We start from the raw sequence: 21,178 nt of genomic DNA, 5'->3' as shown, positions 1-21,178 counted from the left end.
CAAGGTTAGGCCTGATGTGATCATCTCTAGCTCCCCACCCTGCAACCTCAGGCCCAGATGTAGGAATAAACACAGGGCCAGAGTCACACCCAGGCCTGCGCACACAGGGGAGTCTGAGAGAGGCTGCCAGAGCTTGCAGAGCTTATAGACTGCTGCCCAGCATCAGGGTGGGGCTGGGCTGGGAGGAGGTGACAGAATGGTCCCAGGAAAGGGGCTTGGCCAGGAATGAGCCTGGGCCCATTCCTCTTTCACCTGCCCCTCTCAGGGAAGCTCAGTATAGAGTCTGCTTCTTTTAAGCAAACGGAAGGGCCAACTGGAGCCTCCCAGACTGAGAGAGAGAAGGGGAGGGGAAGGGGAAGGTTGGCAGGGAGGATATGGCCAGCATGTGGACCCTGCCTGGCCTCTGTATTCGCCCCTCACTCACTCCCATCCAACTCCAATCCAGCCCCCATTTTCTACCTCCCCGCCAAGGGTGGGCACCTTCTCTCCTGCATGACCTAGACTACCGCTGTTACCTATCTGGACTCCACTCCTCCTCCCTGGCTCACTCTGCACACCAGCCCACTCCCAACTGAGGGCCTCTGTGCTGGCTGTTCCCTCTGCTTGGCATCCTCTTCACCAAGAATCTACCTGGCTTGTTCTCTCGCTTCCTTCAAGTCTTTGCTTGAATGTCCTTAATGGGGCCTACCCTGATCATCCTAGTTACAACTCCATTGTTTCCCACTGTACTTATCACTTTCTAATATGCTATATGTTTTACTTATGATGTTTATTTACTGTTTATTGTCTATCTTCTCCCAATATAAGTTAAACTCCACACAGGCAGAAATTGTTCGTTTTGCTTTGTTCACTAATGTGCCTAGCACAGTCTGGAACACGGTAGGGAATAAATATTTGTTGAACGAATGAATTCACTTCGCCCCCTGCTACAGAAAGTGAGATAAAGGGGTGAGAGGTATGGAGAGGGGATAAAGGTCTCTCTCAGCCCTTCTCCCTCACATCTGCCTCGGGGACGTCTGCAGCGAGCTGCTCCCTGTCTGCTCCCTGTCGCTCACACTCCGGAGTCTCTAACAGCGACCCCCACCCCCAAGAACTGACAATGTCTGGGGTTGAAGGGGCTGGGCAGTTTCCAGGGCATTGTTTACACCGGGGCTTTATAGTATAGATAAATCACGGGGAGAGGCACGAAAGACACCTGGGAATGAGAGGCTAGGCAAGAGAAACTGAGCCTGTAGAAGCGGTTGGGGCCGGACCCCAAGGCGGACTCTGGAAGTTGGAAGATCCAGGGTTTTTTAAAAGGAATTTTTAGGTCTCAGTAAGGGCCACCCTGCCTCCAGAAGCTCTACCTGCCGGCCTGGGAAGTGCGGACGGAAGAGGGGAGTCAATTTCTACAGCCAGAACCTCCCCACCCCTTCCCAATTTACCACGCCCCCAGGCGGTTGGGGCGCTGGCGGAGGGAGGGAAGGGAGCAGTGGGAAAGAGGAAGGGTGGAAAGGCGAAGGAGAGAAATGGCTCCGGGGCTTCCACTCTCTCAGCAGGACCCCCACCCTGGCCTCTGGTTCGGGAAAGCTGCCCAGCTGTTTCTGATTCTTTCGTACTCGCAGCCCCGCCCGAAGGGGTGGGGGACTGAAGCATCGGGAAAGCTGGGAGAGAGTAGGCTCTGCCGAGCCCGGGCGGCCAAGGGCGGGGAGTCCGCGTCGGGTCCTCAGGTGTGCCGCTCCGCTTTGGCCATCGATTCCCGGTCCACAGGCCGGAGGGAAGCGTCGGGTCCGGGCAGGCGGGCGAGAGCTATGTTTATAAACATTGTGTGCGGGGGCCTGGGGATGGGGGGTGGGAATGCGGTGGGCAGCGGGTCGGAGGAACCAGAGGCAGCGAGCCGTAGATGAGAGAAGCCCCTACCCGAAGTCTGCTGCCCGTGGCGCCCCCCGTTGGCAGCGTTGGAAAGGGAGTTAAGATTCTCCCGCAACTCCCCGTGGCAGAGATTCTACCCATTTCACAGAAGCGCAAGAACGGAGAGAGAACCCGAGGAAATGACTGACCCCTCTGTGGCTCACTTCAGTGTTACTGTAGGTTAGATGACAGGCGAAAGTGTCTGCAGTCCCCCTCACTCGGCCCTCCAGGCCATCACCCACGGAGGTTGGGGTTGCCGAATGAAGGGCGCTAGGACCCGGTGGCGCGGCGTGGGCAGGGACTGGGCGCTCCGGGCGCCGAAGGGCGCCCCGGCGCCCCGTCGCGTCCCGCCCGAGCAGGTGGGGGCGCGGCGCAGTGCTAGGGGCGCCGAGGGGCGGAGGCGGCCGCCACACCTAGGGCGCTGCGGGGCACCCAGGGCTGGCGCGGGCGGAGCCGTCCTGAGGGCCGCGCGTGTCCCCGGCCTCGGCCCCGCCCCGCGCCGTCCAATGAGAGCCCGCGGCCGGAGGAGCTGTCGGCACACTCTGTCCGCAGCCCCACTCCGCGCCGCCGACCCCGTGACACCTCATCTCAGCCCCGGCAGCGTGCCCTAGATCCCGAGCTCGGCGCGGCGTCGTAGGCTTCCGGACACCGCTCCCTGCGCCCCTCTCCGGGACCTGGCGCCCCGGCTTCTGGACTCTAGGTGCCCTTAGGTCCCCAGCCGCCGGCGAGACTTATGGCCCCCCAGGGGGGTGAAGTGGGAGCAGCCTGAGTACCCTCAGCCGGTGCCCCGTCCACGCCCCTCCGGGCCGCGTGGCGGGAGTCTTTGGGGAGCTATGCTGAGGCCGGGTGGTGCGGAGGAAGCCGCGCAGCTCCCCTTTCGGCGCGTCCGCGCCCCTGTCTCCGCGCCCGCGCCTAGACCCACGGGCCCCGACGGCTCTCGGGCTTCGGCCCGCCTAAGTCTTGCTTGCCTTCTGCTGCTGCTGCTGACGCTGCCGGCCCGCGTAGACACGTCCTGGTGGTGAGTGTGGCTCTCAGGGTTGGGAGGGTGAGGTGCTGGGTTAGAGAGGCCGGACGCGCCCAAAGGGAATATACAGCTCCCAGCACCCGCTGCTCAGACCAGGTTGTCGCTTTGACGGAGTCAGAGACGATCCGTGCAGGGCTGTCACTGAAGTCGCGGAGGGGCGCAGGGGGGCGGGGAGTGGATAAGGGGGTGCCGCTCCTTCCCCGTCCGGTGATGAGGGCGCTGGGTATTTGGAAAAAGGATGCCCGGTAATCGAGGCTTCCCAGACCCCCTCTATTTCAGCTCAATCCTCTTAGGGCAAAAGCTACCTTACGAGTTTCTCTCAGGATGGATTCAAGGAACCAATCGCCCATCTGGGGCCGCGGTGGCCGTCCAAGAGGGCCTCCTGATCCCCTAAGGTTGGCCCCCCACCCGGGGGAGGTGGAGAAAGGGGCAGCTGGCAAGGGCGGACGAGCCTCTCGCTAGTCTACCCTCACCCCATAACGCAGTAAGGCTTTGGTGAGGCAGGAGCACCCAGCGCAAGGTTTAGACATGGAATTGAGGCAAAAACTACCCCCATTAACTCCCACAACTAAAACAAAACACTTGGGTTTGCATACTTTAGACATTCAGTCTTTGTTTTGAGGATCTCACTTCGAACCTTGATATCTCCCTCCCTTCTCCCTTCTTTTCCTTCCCCAGATGGTCCCATCTCCCATCTTTCCCCTCCAAGAACTAGCGGCTTCTAGAGTCCCAAAGCATTAAGAGATCCTCTCCTCAGATTTCCTGCAGGCCTTAAGAGTCCGGACACTTCACAAGACGGCAGATGAGGCAAAAGGAATTAAAAATCCACTGGATATCTATTCTTTCCGGATCCCCTTCCCCACGAAAGCTCTGGATGGCACTCATCGTTTTCTCCCAGAAGAAAGCTGCTCTCTCTCCTCCCCCACCTTCTGGGGGCTGAGCAGGGGGAGAGTGGGACTGAGAAATGACTCAGTCCTCTTGTCTTTCCTCTTCACCCCCCAATTAAACTGGCCACTTGGACTGGGCTACTGCCCCTCTCTACCCATGCAGTGCCCCCGCTCCTTTCCTTACTCTGCCCCTCCCCCCAATCCTCCCCTCCTCCACGAAGTGTGGTCTCTTTTCCCCTTGCACCCTGTGGCTTCTCTCCTCCGGATTTGGAATCTTGGCTGGAAGGGTGAGGGGTAGCTGGCTGAGGGGCCAGCGAGCTTGGGCCGCAGATTCCTATCATTTCAAGATGCAACTTTCTCCATCCCCATCACCCCCCCACCCCCCACCCCCGTTTTTCCTGTTTCAGGAAAATCTCTCCTTTGGATCTTTTTTATCTCTGCAGTGTTGGGGAAGGCAAGGAGGGGGGTTCTGGATGGGGGAGCAGGGAGGCCCATATCTTACATCTGGCTTGAAACATTCCTTTAGAAAGGGAAAAGGAAGAAGGGAACGAGGAGAAAAGCCTTTCAAACTTCAGAGTGAGATTAAAGCCACCCTTTACCTTCATGGTCTCAGTCTGGCTGGGGACTTGTGTCTTCAGAGGCCCTGTAGAGAAAGGATGAAGTGACCACTGTGCATCTTTATCCATTCCAGATGACAATTTGCTTTTAGGGACTCTTGATTCCTTCTTACCAATTTGGGAGGCAGTCTTGGTCCACACGGTGTTTAGGTGAGGAAGTATCACTCTGGTAATTTCAGCATCCTGGTAGTGGTTCCTAAAAACCCAATTGGGGTTCTTCCTAGTCCCCATTTTGTCCCCTTGGCTACTCCTTCTCCCTTTTGCTTTCTCCCTCTACTACTCTCCCCCATGTGGTTCATATTAAAGATTTTGGAAAAACTCCTGGGTGGAAGAGCTAGCTAGGGAGGGAGGTGGGCGGGTGATACAGAGGGATTCAGCAGTCCCAGTGAAGTGGAGGAAGGCAGCAACAGGGCCAGGATGGGCAGTGAGTGCACAGGTCATTTCAGTCTCCTTGCCTCACAGGGGTCATAGCTGCAGGCCCCACCCAGATGCCTGCCTCAGTGGTCAGTCACTTCTGGGATAAAGTGGAAAGCTGCTTTCCAAAAGCAGGTCAGGCCCCAAGGTGATTATCTCTCTTTCTCTTAGGAAAAAAAACCCAGCAAGACTGATATTCTGTACAACCCCCTGAAGAGATGCCTGTTGACTCTGTGTGTGTCCATGTTCCACTCAGGAGCAGAATGTCATCACTATCACCAGCTAACAGTCTGATCTTCCTCACAGCCCTTCCCCTTACTCTCCAACCACTCCCTTCCTCTCCCGACCTTTAACTGAAGGAGGAAACGGATGGTCTCTTCTTAATCTATGAAAAACAGAACAAGAAATAGGGGTCTCCTGGCATGTGCCTCCCTGTACTATTTTGTATTCTGCAGGGGCTGGGATGTAGGGAATCACAAGAGCAGGACTGTGTTCAGGACTGCGGATTTACAGAAGGAGGAACAAAGTGATATCATGGTATTAACATTATTGTTTTGTTTTTTGGCCATGCCCGGGGCTTGTGGGATCTTAGTTCCCAGACCTGGAGCTACCTGGACCACCCGGGAATTAAAACATTAACATTAAAACATTAATGTCGGGGCTTCCCTGGTGGCGCAGTGGCTGCGCGTCCGCCTGCCGATGCAGGGGAACCGGGTTCGCGCCCCGGTCTGGGAGGATCCCACATGCCGTGGAGCGGCTGGGCCCGTGAGCCACGGCCGCTGGGCCTGCGCGTCCGGAGCCTGTGCTCCGCAACGGGAGAGGCCACAACAGAGGGAGGCCCGCATACCACAAAAACAAACAAACAAAAAAAAAACATTAATGTTATCAACCACAGCTGCCATTTAATGAGCCCTTCCTAAGCTCCGGACACTATATGGCTAAGCACCTATAAGCATCATCTTTTCCAATCCCCAAAATAATCCAGTGAGGCAGATAATATTATTATCCCCATTTCACACGTGAAGAAAGTGAAGGATAAGAGGGGCGTAGTACGAAATTCAAGTTCACACCAATTTTGGAGCCAGATTGGTCTACTCCTGGTTAATAAGCATTGTGTGTCTCTCTTACGCTTGGAATTGAAAATGAGCTTGGACTTTGGAGTCAGATGTCCTTGGTTCACCCCAGTTCTCCTCTGACTAGCCCTGATGGACAGAGCTGGGTATTGTTAATCTTTGTGACCTCAGTTTCTTCACCTGTAAAATGGAGATCTCTCTCTCTCTCATAGGATTTTTGTGAAGAAAAATGTTTTGTGAACTGTAAAGTATCATATAAATGATATTGTATTAAGATATTTAGGGAGAATAATAGTTTTATCCTTGTGTTCAAAGCCCTATATGGGCTGAGCTAAACCATGTACATGCACTAAGGACTGTAAAAGAAAGGGGGTAAATAAAAAAGAGGACCCCTAGCCTCATTAAAAAGACAAACCTAAAACATCTGCAATGTCAACAAAGAATAAAGCTATAATTGAAATGAAGCTCATGGCTAGCTAGGAGGAGAGGGGAGTTGGGGATAAATCAGAGCGGTCAGGTTTTGTTTTTTTCACCAAATAGTTATTAAGTACCTGCTTTGTGCCAGACATTGTTCTAGGTACTGGGGATACTGAAGTGAACAAAACAGATAAAACTCCCTGCCTTCATAGAGCAGCATGTCCTAATCACCTAAGGAGGTCGGTAAAATGCCAGTTCAGAAGGGCTGGAATGGGGCCTGAGGCTCTGCATTTCTAACAGATTCCCAGGAGATGCTGATACTGCTGTTCTGGGGACCACACTCTGAGAAACAAGGAGCTAGTACAGGGCATGAGTCGCTTTGTCAAAGGAAGGGGTATGAATTGGTCAAAAGTAGGTAAAGAGAGCATTCTGGAGCAGGAAGCTGGGAAGGAAGTAAAAACCTCTGGAAGGGAAACAGAGCTACAGAGTCAGGGGCATCTCACCCTTCTACCAGCCCATCAGCTGGGAGATGCCTTATATCTTTGTGCCCCTAACAGATGAACTCAGTGCTTGGCACATGGTAGGCATTTTGTAGGCATGTGCTGAATTGAGAGGGGGATGGGCTGGGCCTCAGGCTGCCTTGCTGGAGGCCCCCACACTGACTGCAAGGTGCTGACCACTGGTCAGGAGGCAAGTGCCCTGCTCTGCAGAATCTTGAAGCAGCTACTTAGTGGGATAAGGGTGGTAGTAAAGAAAATTATCTTCCTGTCTTACTGAACAGATGTTCCCACGCTGAGTGAGGATGTAGCAAGAAGGACCGATGTGGGCTGCAGCAGAATGGAGTTAAGTTAGACCACAGGAAGGACTTTTTACCAGGGTTTGGCATGCCCCATTCCACACTGTCTCATGAGGGCTGGATTACTGGTCTCCCATTCCCATCCAACCCCCGTCTTCCCAAGCCCCAGTAAAAAAAAAAACAACAACAAACACCCATTGCCTAGAGCAGTACTCGGGGGTGAACTGAGGAAGCAGAATGGTGGTGAGACAGGGACGGGCTCCAACTCCAACGGTCTTGATTCTCCAAACAAAGCACCGCAGCAGTGGGTGTAACTCCCGGCTGTGCGTCAGGCAGCCCTTTCCGGCCTGGCCCAGCCCAGGGTGTTTATTTTGTTTGTTCCTGGAAGCTGTTGCCCTGATGGACAGTGCTGGGGATGCTGATTCCATGGGATTTGTTAGTGGTGGACCAGCCCTCTCACCCCTCCCTGGGACAGATGGGCCCCATCAGCCCTGCTGAATTCCAGAAGAGGCAAACATCAGCCCTCCTTGTGTTTGAGTTGGTATCACCAGTGGTGATCCAGTCTGTGGGTGAGGGCCGGGTTTGCGAATGCAGGGGACGGCGGGGTGGGGGGGAGGGGAGTGTTGCAGAGAACATAGAGCCCAGGGCAGGCAGTCCAGCTTTTCCCTTCTCCCCACTGGCTGCCCTCCCTCCTCCTCACCCACTTCTAGGCCCATTTTGGGGCCCTTCCCAAACCACAGGCTCATTCACAGCCCAAACCAAAGCTTTTCTGTCTGTAGCAGCAACTGCCCTCCATGGCCCCCACCTGTTCAGAAAAGGGGAGAGAAGGCGTCCCTTTGATGTGTTAGGACAGGAGAATAGAGAATTTCCAGCAAATCAAGGCATGTATGTGCTGGGTGCTGGAGAGATGGAAAGGGAGTGAGAAGTGGGTGTATGGGTCAGATCTCATTTGGTGGCCTTGTGGGGAGAAAAGGTGATGATGAACTCCTGTCATCTCTCTGAAATGTTCTTCCTGAGGCTTGTGGTGGAGTCCAGGGCTAAAAAGTGTTTGAATGAAGAAAAACTACTTCCTTGAGAAAATTGAGAATGACTCTAGCAACTCACCTATCTTTTATTAGCTCACCCAATTGATCTTATAATTGTTCACATTGGGCAGACTGGGGACTGGAATATGGGGAGTGTCACCCTGTTGCTTAATCTCGGTCTTTGGTTTCCCACTGCAAACAGCCCTCTGCCCATGCAGATTCATCCGGGACATTATGCCCTATAAGTTGGGAAGGATGATTTTGAAAGACTCATTAGTTAAGAAAGGTCATGGGACCTTGAAACAAAGGGTGTGGGGGAGGAGAGTTGGGGTGGGGGGTCTTCCTCCCCAGACCTCGGGATTGGGAATGAGGACTCTTAGCTACACGGGTCTGACTAGAGCTGTAAACGTCACTCAAAATTGCCCACTATATCTCTTCCCACTGACTCCTCCCTGTCTCCATCCTTCTTCCATACCATGTCTTTATGGACCAGCCACGCACGACATGCCTCTGACATGTGGGTGTAACCATGTTGTCTCAGACTCTAGTTTTATTAAGTTTATTTTTCCACGAGGCTCTTAATGTTTATTAAATAAACAGGCAATGGGGTTTGTGTGACATGCCCACAGCTTCTGTGTATGTGACACATGCCTAGCCTGTGTTCTGGAAGTGTGTGTCATTTTGGCCTTTGGCTGGGGAACTGGTAATGGTGGGATACCACTCAATTACTCTCTCTGCAACTGCTTAATTATTTCTCCAGAGCTTGTGAGGATTGGTTCTCCCCATCGGCCTTGGGGAATATCGGCCTTGGTTGGAGGAAGGGGAAGGAACTTCTCAAGGTTTGAATGCCAAACCTTTCCCCTCCTTATTCCCCTCCCTAATGCAGAATAAAGCCAGGATGCTCTGACAGGGCCATCTCCACCTTGCAGGTACATCGGGGCGCTGGGGGCCCGAGTGATCTGTGACAATATCCCTGGTCTGGTGAGCCGGCAGCGGCAGCTGTGCCAGCGTTACCCAGACATCATGCGCTCGGTGGGCGAGGGTGCCCGAGAATGGATCCGAGAGTGTCAGCACCAGTTCCGCCACCATCGCTGGAACTGCACCACCCTGGACCGGGACCACACTGTCTTTGGCCGTGTCATGCTCAGAAGTAGGGGCCTCTTCCACCCTGCCCCAGCTCCTTCTCTTTCTATGCATGGGGTGGTGAGTGGGTAGTATAGGCATGAGCCTCTCTCTCCTCTCCTACACACTACTTCACAATCAGAGTAAGAATTGTGGGCAGAGCCCAGGATACAGTTGGAAACAGACCCTCAGTACCTTAGATATGTAGGCAGTGGCCCCTTTAAATCCCAGTGTTCTGGGATGATGGGTCAAAGAACAGCATTCCCTGGTACCTCCATCCTTCTTCCTCCCTTTTCCTTCCCCTCCCCAACCCCCAGCCTGCAGGATATCCATGCACTGTAAGGCTGAGGACTGGAAATGGCTGCTCTGTTCTTACCAACACCATCACTACCCTCACCCCAACACTCCCAACACTATAATAATGGGAGCAAGAAATAAACAGAAAGGTGATATGTAAATATTTGGAGAGTCAGCGGCTTGGACCTGGCTCAGCAAAAGAGCTAAGCAGATCTAAACAGTAAACTAGCAGAAAGGGAATGAGATGAGAATGTGGAGGTGTCAGAGGGACAAGAGTGATGATTCATCAATCCCCAAGAGCAGGGAAGGAAGAAAGCAGGCTGGGGAAAGTAGCATATCTCTTCAAATAGGATGACCCCTGGGCTGGGGTCTCCATTGTAGGGGAACTGTCCAGCAGAGTGGGCCTGAAAAGGCCTGGAATGTGGACTAAGGCTGGCTTTGCTAAGCCGGAGTTGGCACTCAGTGGGAGGGAACGATTCACTGTGAAACTTTTCAATGGATGGACCCAGGGAGTTTGGAAGGAAACAGGAGTACAGGTCAGCCCAAGAGGTCAGACATACAAAGAAGTGGATAGAGAGTTGTGAGGGCTGAGGGGAAGAGGTCAGATTCACTGGGGAATGCTCTTGGAAGGGAAGGGTACCTTGAATAAAGGAGGTACAGGGGTTGCCCTGGGAAAGAAAAGGAGAAGAGGTTTCAGAGTTGAAGGTTGTGTGGGTTAAAGAAGGGGACAGACAAGGGCCTCTTTCCTGAAACACACTTCTACCTTTCTCTCTCTAGGTAGCCGGGAGGCAGCATTTGTATATGCCATCTCATCAGCAGGGGTGGTCCATGCTATCACTCGTGCCTGTAGCCAGGGTGAACTGAGTGTGTGCAGCTGTGACCCCTACACCCGTGGCCGACATCATGACCAACGTGGGGACTTTGACTGGGGTGGCTGCAGTGACAACATCCACTATGGTGTTCGTTTTGCCAAAGCCTTCGTGGATGCCAAGGAGAAGAGGCTTAAGGATGCACGGGCTCTCATGAACTTACATAACAATCGCTGTGGTCGCACGGTCAGTACTCATGTCTATGCATGTACATTCATATTGGCTGGGAGTGGCCAGTATGTATGATCATGGAGTAAATGTGAAGGTGGAAGCACTGAAGGCTTCTGGATTACTTCCAAAAGCCCCAACCCCTGGAACAGGAGCAGTAAATGCAAGGGACCTTAGGAATGCCTAGGTTCAACCTGGAGCATAAAGAGTCTTCACATAGGTGGAAATTAGGGAAAGGTGGAGAAAAGAAGGGAGTTAACTTTTTAAGAAAGAAAAGAATCACCTCCTAAAGTCTGAGGAGGATAAAAGCTTGTTCTAGTCAGTGCACTGGTCTTTGAGCACTTCCTATAGGCCTAGTACTGTGCTGGAAAATGACATGCAACAAAAGCAGAAGGCATGGTACCTTGAACTCTAAAACACATGAAAAATAGAGGATATGCCATAATTATGAACAGAATCCTGGGGCTTTAAAGTTCAAATGGGTTATCATGAAAAGGAAAGCACTGTTGGTCTAGGAAGGTTTCCTGGAAAAAGAGGTTCTTGAACTTGATCGGGAAGAATGGATGGAATCTGACTGGGGAGAGGACAACCTATGGCTCCACTAGCCAACCAGGGTCAGGACCAGCAGACCTCAGGGCACTCATGCTTTTAGTCCTAGGGATGACCATAAAGTACCCTGACTGGCTGCCTTTCCCTTACCTGCCTCCCCACCTCCCAGGCTGTGCGGCGGTTTCTGAAGCTGGAGTGTAAGTGCCATGGCGTGAGTGGCTCCTGTACTCTGCGCACCTGCTGGCGTGCACTCTCAGACTTCCGCCGCACAGGTGATTACCTGCGGCGGCGCTATGATGGGGCTGTGCAGGTAACGGCCACCCAGGATGGTGCGAACTTCACGGCAGCCCGCCAAGGCTATCGCCGTGCTACCCGGACTGACCTTGTCTACTTTGACAACTCCCCAGACTACTGCGTCTTGGACAAGGCTGCAGGTGAGTAAGGAAAGTAGGTAGAGACATGGAGCCCTGGTTTTTAGTGCAGGCACCTCTAGTTAATCACAGTCTCAGGAGTTAGAGAAGGAGGTTGGAGGAGCCAGTCAGACGTGAAAACCTTGTAATAAGATTGTTGATTTATGCCTCAGTCTGCCAGGCCCAAAGCTGCCTAGAGAGGAGAGGACACTGAGCTCCTTGAGGCCTGAGGTCATCTATCACTCCTTTATATTCCCAGCATCTGGGATATAGTAGATACTACTAAGTGAATGTTTAAGTGAATCACCCATTTCAGTACCAAACAATGTATGGGCTATACAGAAGCATAAGATACAGACTAAGTTTTGGCTCTTTACAATCTAGCTAAAGAAATGAGATATAACAGGTAGACAAATGCAACTGCAAAAGAGAGAAATTAAGAAAAGTTTACTTGAAAATGTGGAATTTAAGCTGTTTCTTAAAGTGTGGGGATTATCTGGATAGCTAGAGAGAAGAACAGGTGGATATTCTCTACACATGAGTAGAGTGGTGGGAAAGCACATGATCTGTTCTAGGAACAGAGAGCAGATTAATCTGACTGAGTGAAGGTTTTGGGTAAGGGAGATTAAAGACAGAAAGGTAGTAGGAAATACACCATGAATGACCTTGAAAGGGCTTATCCAGTGTGCTGCCACTGAAAATTCTAAAATGGAGTTGCGGAAGCAAGGAGAGAGGAGATCCCTACCAAAGGATAACCATCAGCAGAAAGCAGCAAATCATTCTTGAATCTGTTCCATATATTTGTGGTGGAATTCTTGGGAATGCTGGAAGGTGATGTGGTGTTCCCCTAAAAGAGTGGAAGTTAACCATCTTGGCTCATATTTCAGGTTCAGATAGGTTAAACTAAGAACAACCTGCTATGCAACAGAACTGCTCTTCCCCTGGTTATTGTTATGGGCTCCCAGACTCTGTAGTCTCAGCAGTCAGGACCTCGGTGAGGGGAAGCCAAAACCCTTAGCTGTCTTCCATACTATTTGTTTTCACCTATCACTGTCATTCCTGGAGAAGCAATTAGCTTGGAGCAAAACTGGGCACAGAAACAGGGTGGGGCTCTACCCAAGACACAGAGAAAGTAGTTTGTGTACTTTGAAGGGTGCTAGCAGAAAAAATGTTGAGAAAGCACTTCTGATTCTCCTGGTGATTTCCTGCCACTAAGTTTGTTTTCTTCCCACGTGGTATAATTCAGAGGGCTACTCTCTAAATGCCTAGAAATAATTCCACAACATCCAGGGTGTAAGCCTATGCTGTCATGCTAAAATGCACCTTTGGGGAAGGATCTTTGGAGTTAGGAGGGAGGATGAGTCATATGTGTGTTGGTTGTTCTCAGAGGCATAAAATAGGTCTCATAAAACCCACAGTGGAGCCTGGAATTCAAAGGGTACAAGTCATCCCAGAAGGGAGTATGGAGCCAGGAATTCCCTCCAAAGCAGTACTGTCCCATTGAACTTTCTGTGATGACAGAAATGTTCTACATCTGTGCTCTCCAATACAGTAGCCACTTAGTTACATGTGATTATTCAGCACTTGAAATATAGCTAGTGTGACTGAGGAGCTAAGTATTAAAATTTATTTAATTTTCATTAACTTAATATAAGTGACCACATTTGGCTAGTGGCTACTACATTGGACTGCTTGGCTCCAGAGTGTAGAAGAGGCTTCTGGTGCACAAGAGAATGATGTTAAGACCTAGCCCTTGAAATTAGGCGGATAACATAGATAGTAGACCTAGTCAGCCTATACTCTAGAGCAGTGGTCTCTTAATATTTTGGCTTGTATACTCCTATCATTAAAAAAAAAATCTGAACATGTGCCTCCAATATATGTATATTTACTTAGGAATTATATCTATGTTTCACTGTACTAAAATATACATTATAAAACATACAAAGTAGATATTTTAAATTGATGAGCTCAAAAACAAATATAGAAGTACTAGCATTTTCTATCCATATTCAGTGGAATGTGGAGACTACTGCTACAGAAATCAGTTAATTTATTCATACACTTCTTGAACCCCCAGGCTAGTTATGTTCCCATCTCTGGGAAAGAGGTCAAGTAGATATTCTCTAGGATCCATCCCATCTAAAATTCTATGATTTTGTGATCTGTTGGCAGCATCTCTTTTGCAAAAATCAGTCAGAATGAGGTTGTGAGCATTCTCTGTGCAGGGGGAATAACACAATCCCTACCCTTCAAGGGTTCCTACCATAAGGGGTAAGGCAAGGGATATTCTTTAGGAATTCCTTAGGGAGAAGCCTCCTGACAGTAATGCTTATCAGTTCGCCCCCTCAGTTGATCAGATATTATAGATATAACTATCTACTGAGTTAGGTGCTATTATAAGAAAACTAAAGCCCAGAGAGATCAACTAACTTGCTAGATCACACAACTAAGAAGTGTAGAATTAGGTTTTAATCCTAGACAATTTGACATCAGGCACATGCATTAAATTTTTAATGGCCATGCTATACTACTTTCTTGTATAGCACAATTTAATGAAGTATAAACTAAGGACCAAAATACTAACAAATGGTAGCTGGATCAGAGTTGTAACAAGGCTTCTTAGAAAAGGTAAATTATAGGCTAAGTTTTTTATTTTAACTTTTTATTATAGAAAATTTCAAACATAAAGTAGAGAACCTTCACCCAGCTTTAACAATTATGACATTTTAAGGCTAAGTTTTGAAGGCGATATGGAGATGTGTATTGGCAGGGAGGGCATTGCAGGAAAAGTCAATGGTCTTTGGGGAGCCTTGATAGTGGGAAGAAACAAGCCTGGTACAGAGTGCAGTAAGGAGATGATCATTTTGGCTAGTGGGTGTATTTTCAGGAAAAGGGATTCTTTATGGTTTCCTCATGAGGATGTGGGTAAGGGAACCCAGAGTGGCTGAAGTAAGAGGTAACTTGGTTCTCACTCTCTCTTCCCCAACCCAGGTTCCCTAGGCACTGCAGGCCGAGTCTGTAGCAAGACATCAAAAGGGACAGACGGTTGTGAAATTATGTGCTGCGGTCGAGGGTATGACACAACTCGAGTTACCCGTGTCACCCAGTGTGAGTGCAAATTCCACTGGTGCTGTGCTGTGCGGTGCAAGGAGTGCAGAAACACTGTGGATGTCCATACTTGCAAGGCCCCCAAGAAGGCAGAGTGGCTGGATCAGACCTGAACATATAAATACCTCACTCATCCCTCCACTTCAAACCTCCTGACTCAAAAGCACAAGATCTTTTGCATGCACACCTTCCTCCACCCTCAACCCTGGGCTGCTACAGCTTCTATTTAAGGACTTGGAAAGTACTCCAGAGGGACTCTGGTGTCCTAGCTGGTTCCTTAGCCCTGGGAAGGAGTTGACAGGGGATGTAAAAAAACCGAGCAGCTCCCTGACTCCCCAGTCTGGAGGTTAGAAGGCAGAGTCGAAGAGGTAGGAGTCTTCAGAGCAATGTGAGTTGCACTAAAGCACATGGTCAAGGTTCATTTTTCCTTTCCCTTGCATTGGCTTCCTGACACATCTTGGGTGTGCAAGAGAAAGGGTACCTGGAGAGAACTTCTTTTTTTCCTACCTGGCTGAGGGTAGATGGGACAGAGATGAAACCACGTATCTCTTCCCTGGGTCAGTGTGAGCTAACTGCCTGGTACCCCAAAAGAAACTCTTAGGCTGAAACATTCTTCCATTATCAAGAGCCTGGGATTGCTAGAAAAGAGTTAGCCATAGCGGACAAGTTCCATTCTCGTGCTATTACGTTTATAAACTGCTGTGTTTTGTAGGAGAAAAGAATTATATAACTATACAAACATACATTCTCTTCTAATCTCTCCTTTTCAACCTGTATCAGCCAGCACTGCCTCTTTTGCTCACTTGCTGACTGTACAAACTGAGTGGCATGCAGTGCATGCCATGCCTAACAAACATCATTAGAATACTGTAGAACACTCCTAAGAAAGAGTAATTTAGTAGGTCTGCCTAGGCCTTGGGATTTTTACTTTTTTAAACTTTCCACGCATCATTCTGGTGGGCAGCCAGGTTTGGGAAACACCAAGTAAAAGATATGTGACTCACAGAGCGTGGGAGAGGGTAACAAGCCTGATCTCAAAGGCCCACATGAGGCATTAGTGTATACTAGGCAGGTAGAGATCTCTGGCTTTGGCAATTTTTAGGAGAGGATCCTAGTCTTTAAAGCTGGGAGCAGGAACCAGTGGTTACAGAAGGAAGGCGAGCTGGGTCTTGGGGCCAAAGTGGTAAACAGCTTAGAAAGCAACCTTTCCTCATTTACTCAACAAATCTTTATTTAGTGACTCTCCAAGTCCTGGTGATTATTATCCTTCAATCCACATTTGGCTTAAATTGGGGAGTTCCTTCTATGCTACTACCCACTGCCTAACTAAGCTTGTAGTGGTAGAGTCTCCAGAGATAGCAGGCTTAGTAAGCTAGAGGGCAGGTCACAGAGTCCCCAGAATCATGATGTCCTACTTTTATGTGACTTGGACAGTGGTTATCTCTTGCCTGTTGATATTTTAAAGAAGCAGAGTGGTACAGAAATTTGCAGTTATGACAGACCTGGGTTGAAATCTCACCTGTGCCAGTTACTGTTTTTGATATTTTGAGAAAGATACCCAAATTCCCTGAGCCTCTATCTTCTCACCTCTAAAATGAGGGTACAAACTTATCTCAGATATTGAGTTTTAATTATGCCTCAAACTCCAGCCAATAGACCCTCTTACCAAAGCCTCTAACTGGTCTAGCCCATCCTGACTTCTCTCAGAATCTTCAGTTCAGGACTATAAGGTATTGACAGCAGGCTGTATATTAAGGAGCCTACACAAGGAGTTCTGAATATAGGCCACTTTCCTTTCCCGAGTTCCTCTCCAGCACCCCTTGGGGTCCTCACATGTTTGTGGAGCAGCTTTACTCCGCACAGGCAGCAAGAGGATGGGGGTGCCATAGCTCTGGGCCGTGGGGGCAGATTTATTTGGATGATAGGACTAATATTTGTGTAACCTGCTAAGACCTATGTGGGAGAGTTTAGGGTGGTTTTTCTTTTGTTGAGGGGGTTTGCTCCAGTTTCACATCCATTAACACAAAACATGAACTAGTCAGGGCCCTTGTGGTCTGCGGTGAGGGGATTCCTGTGGAGAAATAGGACTGAGTGAGTCAGGCCAGGGGAATGTCTTCCTTGCAGAGTGGAGTCAACTTGATAACTGATGAGCCAATGGTGGGATTAGGGAGGGGGGAAATGGGAGGAGAAAAGAAGAGTTTCTGACATCTTGAGCTAGGATTAAGAGGAGGAAAGCTCTAAGGTGGTGGAAGGGTAAGGGGCTCATAGTCAGTCTGAACTCAAGAATAGAGTTGAATGAATTACAAAAGGGTGCTGTCTTGTATGCTGGGCCACTGGGAAGAGTGAATAAAAAAGGTCCCAGTTAGCTTCATCTCTCACAAGGTTATCCAGGTTACCACATAAATGATAGCCTAGGCCTTCCATGGGAAATCAACCTGAGCTAAATCTACCTGTGTTCTATTATCTTATTCTTTTTTGGTTCTTACCCTGTGGAAGGAATGGGGCCTCTTCTGGCATCTCATACTACTCTGTGCTTTTCCCTGGGCTCCAAGTTCTAGTTCATAAAGACCAAGTTTTGCAATTTCCTATAAATGGTTAAGAGAACAGCCAGCTGTCCAGAGAGTGAGAGGTCTGAAAAGTGAGGTGGATAGTGAGAGAAAAGAGGTCCATGTAAGCCCCATTACAGAGGCTATGTGGCTCCAAAAAAGAATAATGGCCAAGCAATTAATTTTTCCTCTTACTCCTTAGCTTTCCTCTGCATTCTGACTGGCTTTACACAACTGGCATCCATTCTGCACCCTACAAACAGAAACTAATTTATTTGAAACAAGCAGCAAAACGAGAACTTTATTTGGTGCAGCCAGGGCCCCATTTAGTTCTGCTGCTGCTCACTCACTGCCTCTAATCTCCCCCCTGCCCATCTCTCCTCTGTTCAACAGAGGCCTGTCCCTCAGATCAGCAGTCTCTTAGCCTGCCACCTCTGTTTCACTCCTTCCTGCTGGTCTTCATTTCTTTTAGCTTTTAATATTTATGTACAATGCATTGCAGAAAATGCTATTTGGATACAAATTAAGTTAAAAGACATTATCCTTTAAGGATCTTAGAATCTTTTAGAGAAGGCACAAGACTTAAGTACCTCAGCTGCACAGCCTATAGCCAATTTCTCTTATGTAAAAGTAAGAATGCCAGCCTTAACATAGTCCTGCAGATAAAAGCAACTTGTATTATTGCTGGCCTTGAATAATAGCATGAATCCATACTCTTCCTTAGAGTGATGCTAGAAAAATGAAATCAGGGACTTCAGATTATTTAAAAGAATCAAATATTGCCTGGCCCTGAGGGTCTGTCTGCAAAGTCTTGTAGGTCTGACTGCTGACCACTCACTGCCTCAGTCTTCTTCCTCCCTGTTACGGAGAGTAATTTCCTCCCTTTCTCTCACCTCCCTTAGCAAGCACACCAACCACTAAGTCCTTCGCCAAATTCTCAGACCCACTCAGGACCTTGATTTCTCCATGGCTTAATATAAGAAAGATAACAAGGATTTTTTTTCCCTCAGCCTTTCTGAGGTTTTATTTAACTGCCCTCAGTGGTCACAGGGCAGAAACCCAAGGGAGGAAGGCAGGGAGAGTATGTTTCTCATCCCTGGGAGGCCTAGATGCAGCCTGCAGCCAAATTACAGCACCAGAGAACAATGTAATGCATTCCTGGGCAGGTCGGTGGGACCCTGGGCGCCTGGGCCTTGTGGAGAGAGGTGCCAGACACAGAGCTCTCCGTAAGCAATCCTGGAGAGCCGCCCCCTGGTTCAGAAATGAAATACGGGAGAGCTTCACATTACGCAGAGACCTGTAGCTCACACCTGGTTATTGATGGCCTTGGTGGAGGCCTCTGCCCCCACCCTCCACTTGGGAACTGCCTGCTACTATGGGGGTTGGGCATCTTTGAAGCAATGCTGGAAAACAAGAAAGAGATGTTTCCTTTTCACTCTGCCCTTCCTATCAGCCTGTGCACAACCGTGAGGATATATATACACAAATATCTCAGGCTGCATATGGGTTCTAGTCATTCTCCTTCTCCCCCCACAAAAAAAAAAAAAGAAAGAAAAAAGCAACTAGATTTCAATCAAACACTTCAAAACTCATACCAGTAACAGGGGTTCAGCTATAACCAAGGAATATTATAAAATTATCAACATGCAGGCAGCTGTTGGTTTGGGGACTGGCACCCTTCTGGGAGGTGGCAGGGGAAGGATACAGAAAGGGCATGGAGAGACTAGATCAACAGTGGACAATTCCCACCCAGGCAGAGTGGCTGAGACTGTAGAACTTCTCATGGCTGGTTCACGCTGGAGAGAGTGCAATTTGTGTCCTACATGCTATGAAAGGGCAGTCTCCTATGACTGCACAAGGTACAATTATCAGGCCTCCTGCTCATGACCTGTTGTTGTTTTTAACTCTTACTAGGTTAGAAAATAGGATAGCTTTAGGTTCCAGAGATGATCTCCACAAGAGAAAGGCACTAGAGGGGAGCAAGCAGTGGCTTTACTAGGGTAAATATGTCACAGTTGCTGCACTAGACTGAGCTTTCCCAGAAGCTGGTGATTGGCAGGTTTCAGGTGATGGCCAGTGGGGTGTCAGTAATATACCTGTCCCTGACCCCAAAGGTCAAAGTGATAAAAGAGAGGGTATAGGTACGTTTTTCCACTTCCCATTTATGGCTTAAATGATCTCTGAGCATCTCTGTGGTCCTTCCTCATTTACTTAAGATGTTTTAGTCATCCTGGATTTGAGAAAGCAAGGTAAGCATTCTCCCTTTTGTCCCCTAACTCTGAACTGTTCTGGCTTAAAATTTGCCTTTGCTCACTTCCATTCTGCCTACGAGTCTATGGATAGAGCAGCTGGGCATGGGAGTTCTCTCTCTTTGGCCAAAAGAAGCCAAAATTGGATGACTTTACTTCAACACCATCAACCCCAGTAAGCAGACTTAACCAAACACAGAAAGCTAAGCTGAGTGAATAAAAAAGATAGTTTAATCCACAGCTGTTCTATTTGACAACTTTCAAGGTGGGGCTTCCCCAAGAATAACTGTGATATTTATAAAAAGGTTTTTCATGTATAAACACTTTAGCTTATATGTAATTGTCTCACCAACCCTGAGATAGGAATTACGCTCATTGTACAGGTGCCGTTCAGAGAGGCTCTGTGATTTGACCAAAGTCCTGTGGATATTGAGTGGCTCAGCCAGAACTCAAACCAAGGGCTTCTGACTTCAAATCCTGTGTGTTCTCCTCAAAGACTGAGGGTGCCTAGGGCTGGAGGCACAAAAATCCCAGCACCTTTAGGACAGAAATTGCTACAAAATATCCTAGGAGAGTATACATGAGCAGAATTTACAAAAGGAACAGCTTAGGCCTTCCTTAACCTCATCAATGAACCCCCTTTTTGCCATTTCTGCCACTAATACCACCACCACCAAATGATCACTACCTACGTTTAGTGGTCCATGTTTAATCAGCTCTGGTTCCTAATTCTTTCTATTCCTTTTTTCTTTTTCAGATTAACAGTTAAATTTTTGTTTTAGTTTTATCTAGTCCTTTTAAAGGATGCTAAATGTGTAGACAGAGCAGAAGTAGTCATGAGAAGCCATGAGAGGAAGTTATTAAAGCTTTGGGCTTTTAAAGTATGTATTAGAATTTCCTTTGAGAGTTCAGTCTTTTTAAAAATGCTGTCAGCTCCTGGGCTAGGAAAGTAAGAACAGGGAATGAGAGTGCTTAAAAAAAACTGTCCTATCCCAGGCCAGATGCCTACTCACAGCCTAGTAAAAGTCCTGGGACCTCTAGCCAAGACAAGCTATTCATCTACACCAAGGCAAGGAGTATCTACCCTGCAGAGAAACCCGTGCAAGATGAGGCAGACAGCAGATTTTCACTTGATCAAAAACTTTTGCTGCTCTCAACCCCTCCTCCCATCCTCATTCAAAATCTGGACTTCTGTTTAGGTCTGAGACAGTGAGACAAAGCAGCTCCAAGAGATGATGTGTGTAAGGGGAACCCTTCCCTGTTCAACCCTGGAATGCATTCCATTAGAGACAGCATAAGCCCTCACATATCCTACCTATCCCACTCCTGAACCCCAACTGTGAAGGCAGAAAGGAAAACTGCAGGAACACCATGTTCATCAATCATAGATCTGGGATGCTACAGCTCCCTGACCTGGGCCCCCACTTGAGCTAGGGGAAGAACACCTCATGAAAACAGTCTACCTATAGTTAGGATTTCTCCCAGAGCAAACCTTACTTTTTGGTCCATCGATCTTGGCTCTCACTGTTCTCCTTGCTTCCCACCCCCACTGCCTCCGCATGTGGGCTCAGAAGTCATCATCTAAAGAATTCCACTGCTCACCTCCTGCATAGCAGCACAGCCCCATGAGGCCACACACCAGATGGAGGGGATAAAAGTACGAGGTCATGGCTTCTAGCAAGAGGCTTTTTCTTAAACTAACCCTGACTCCTGG

General features: G+C 49.0%; 2 protein-coding genes across 4 annotated transcripts in view; one reads left to right on the top strand and one right to left on the bottom strand.

Annotated features, from left to right (window-relative positions):
* The first annotated feature begins 2,496 nt into the window (after positions 1-2,496).
* WNT2B (Wnt family member 2B) lies at positions 2,497-15,412 on the top strand. Its single transcript, XM_007114252.3, has 5 exons — positions 2,497-2,908; positions 9,073-9,293; positions 10,340-10,617; positions 11,318-11,582; positions 14,553-15,412. Exons 1-5 carry the CDS (start codon positions 2,724-2,726, stop codon positions 14,780-14,782), a joined length of 1,179 nt encoding a protein of 392 aa, XP_007114314.1. The 5' UTR covers positions 2,497-2,723; the 3' UTR covers positions 14,783-15,412.
* The window catches only part of ST7L (suppression of tumorigenicity 7 like), a 94,102-nt gene continuing 75,838 nt past the window's right edge, over positions 2,915-21,178 (bottom strand). Inside the window, exons 15-17 of one of the 3 annotated variants that reach the window (XR_003679538.2) lie at positions 4,532-4,614; positions 4,401-4,444; positions 2,915-3,133 (exon numbers count right to left, since the gene is read on the bottom strand). Coding sequence is in view for 2 of the 3 variants with exons in the window: in XM_055084379.1 (XP_054940354.1) it covers positions 5,182-5,217 (36 nt within the window). In the remaining variant the exon portion in view is untranslated. Of the gene's footprint in view, positions 3,134-4,400; positions 4,445-4,531; positions 4,615-5,179; positions 5,218-21,178 lie in introns of those variants that run through there. The other 2 variants (XM_028488992.2, XM_055084379.1) reach the window with 2 other exon arrangements.

The sequence above is a fragment of the Physeter macrocephalus genome, chromosome 4 (genome assembly GCF_002837175.3).
Source record: "Physeter macrocephalus isolate SW-GA chromosome 4, ASM283717v5, whole genome shotgun sequence".
Lineage (NCBI taxonomy): Eukaryota > Metazoa > Chordata > Mammalia > Artiodactyla > Physeteridae > Physeter > Physeter macrocephalus.
The sequence above is the reverse complement of the archived record's forward strand: the minus strand, read 5'-3'. Positions and strand labels throughout refer to the sequence as shown.

Bases quoted from the DNA above. Each gene is read 5' to 3' on its own strand.
- WNT2B (XM_007114252.3), top strand. From the start codon at position 2,724: ATGCTGAGGCCGGGTGGTGCGGAGGAAGCCGCGCAGCTCCCCTTTCGG. The intron at 10,618-11,317 runs GTCAGTACTCAT...CCCACCTCCCAG, and splicing joins ACAATCGCTGTGGTCGCACG to GCTGTGCGGCGGTTTCTGAA. The intron at 11,583-14,552 runs GTGAGTAAGGAA...TCCCCAACCCAG, and splicing joins CGTCTTGGACAAGGCTGCAG to GTTCCCTAGGCACTGCAGGC.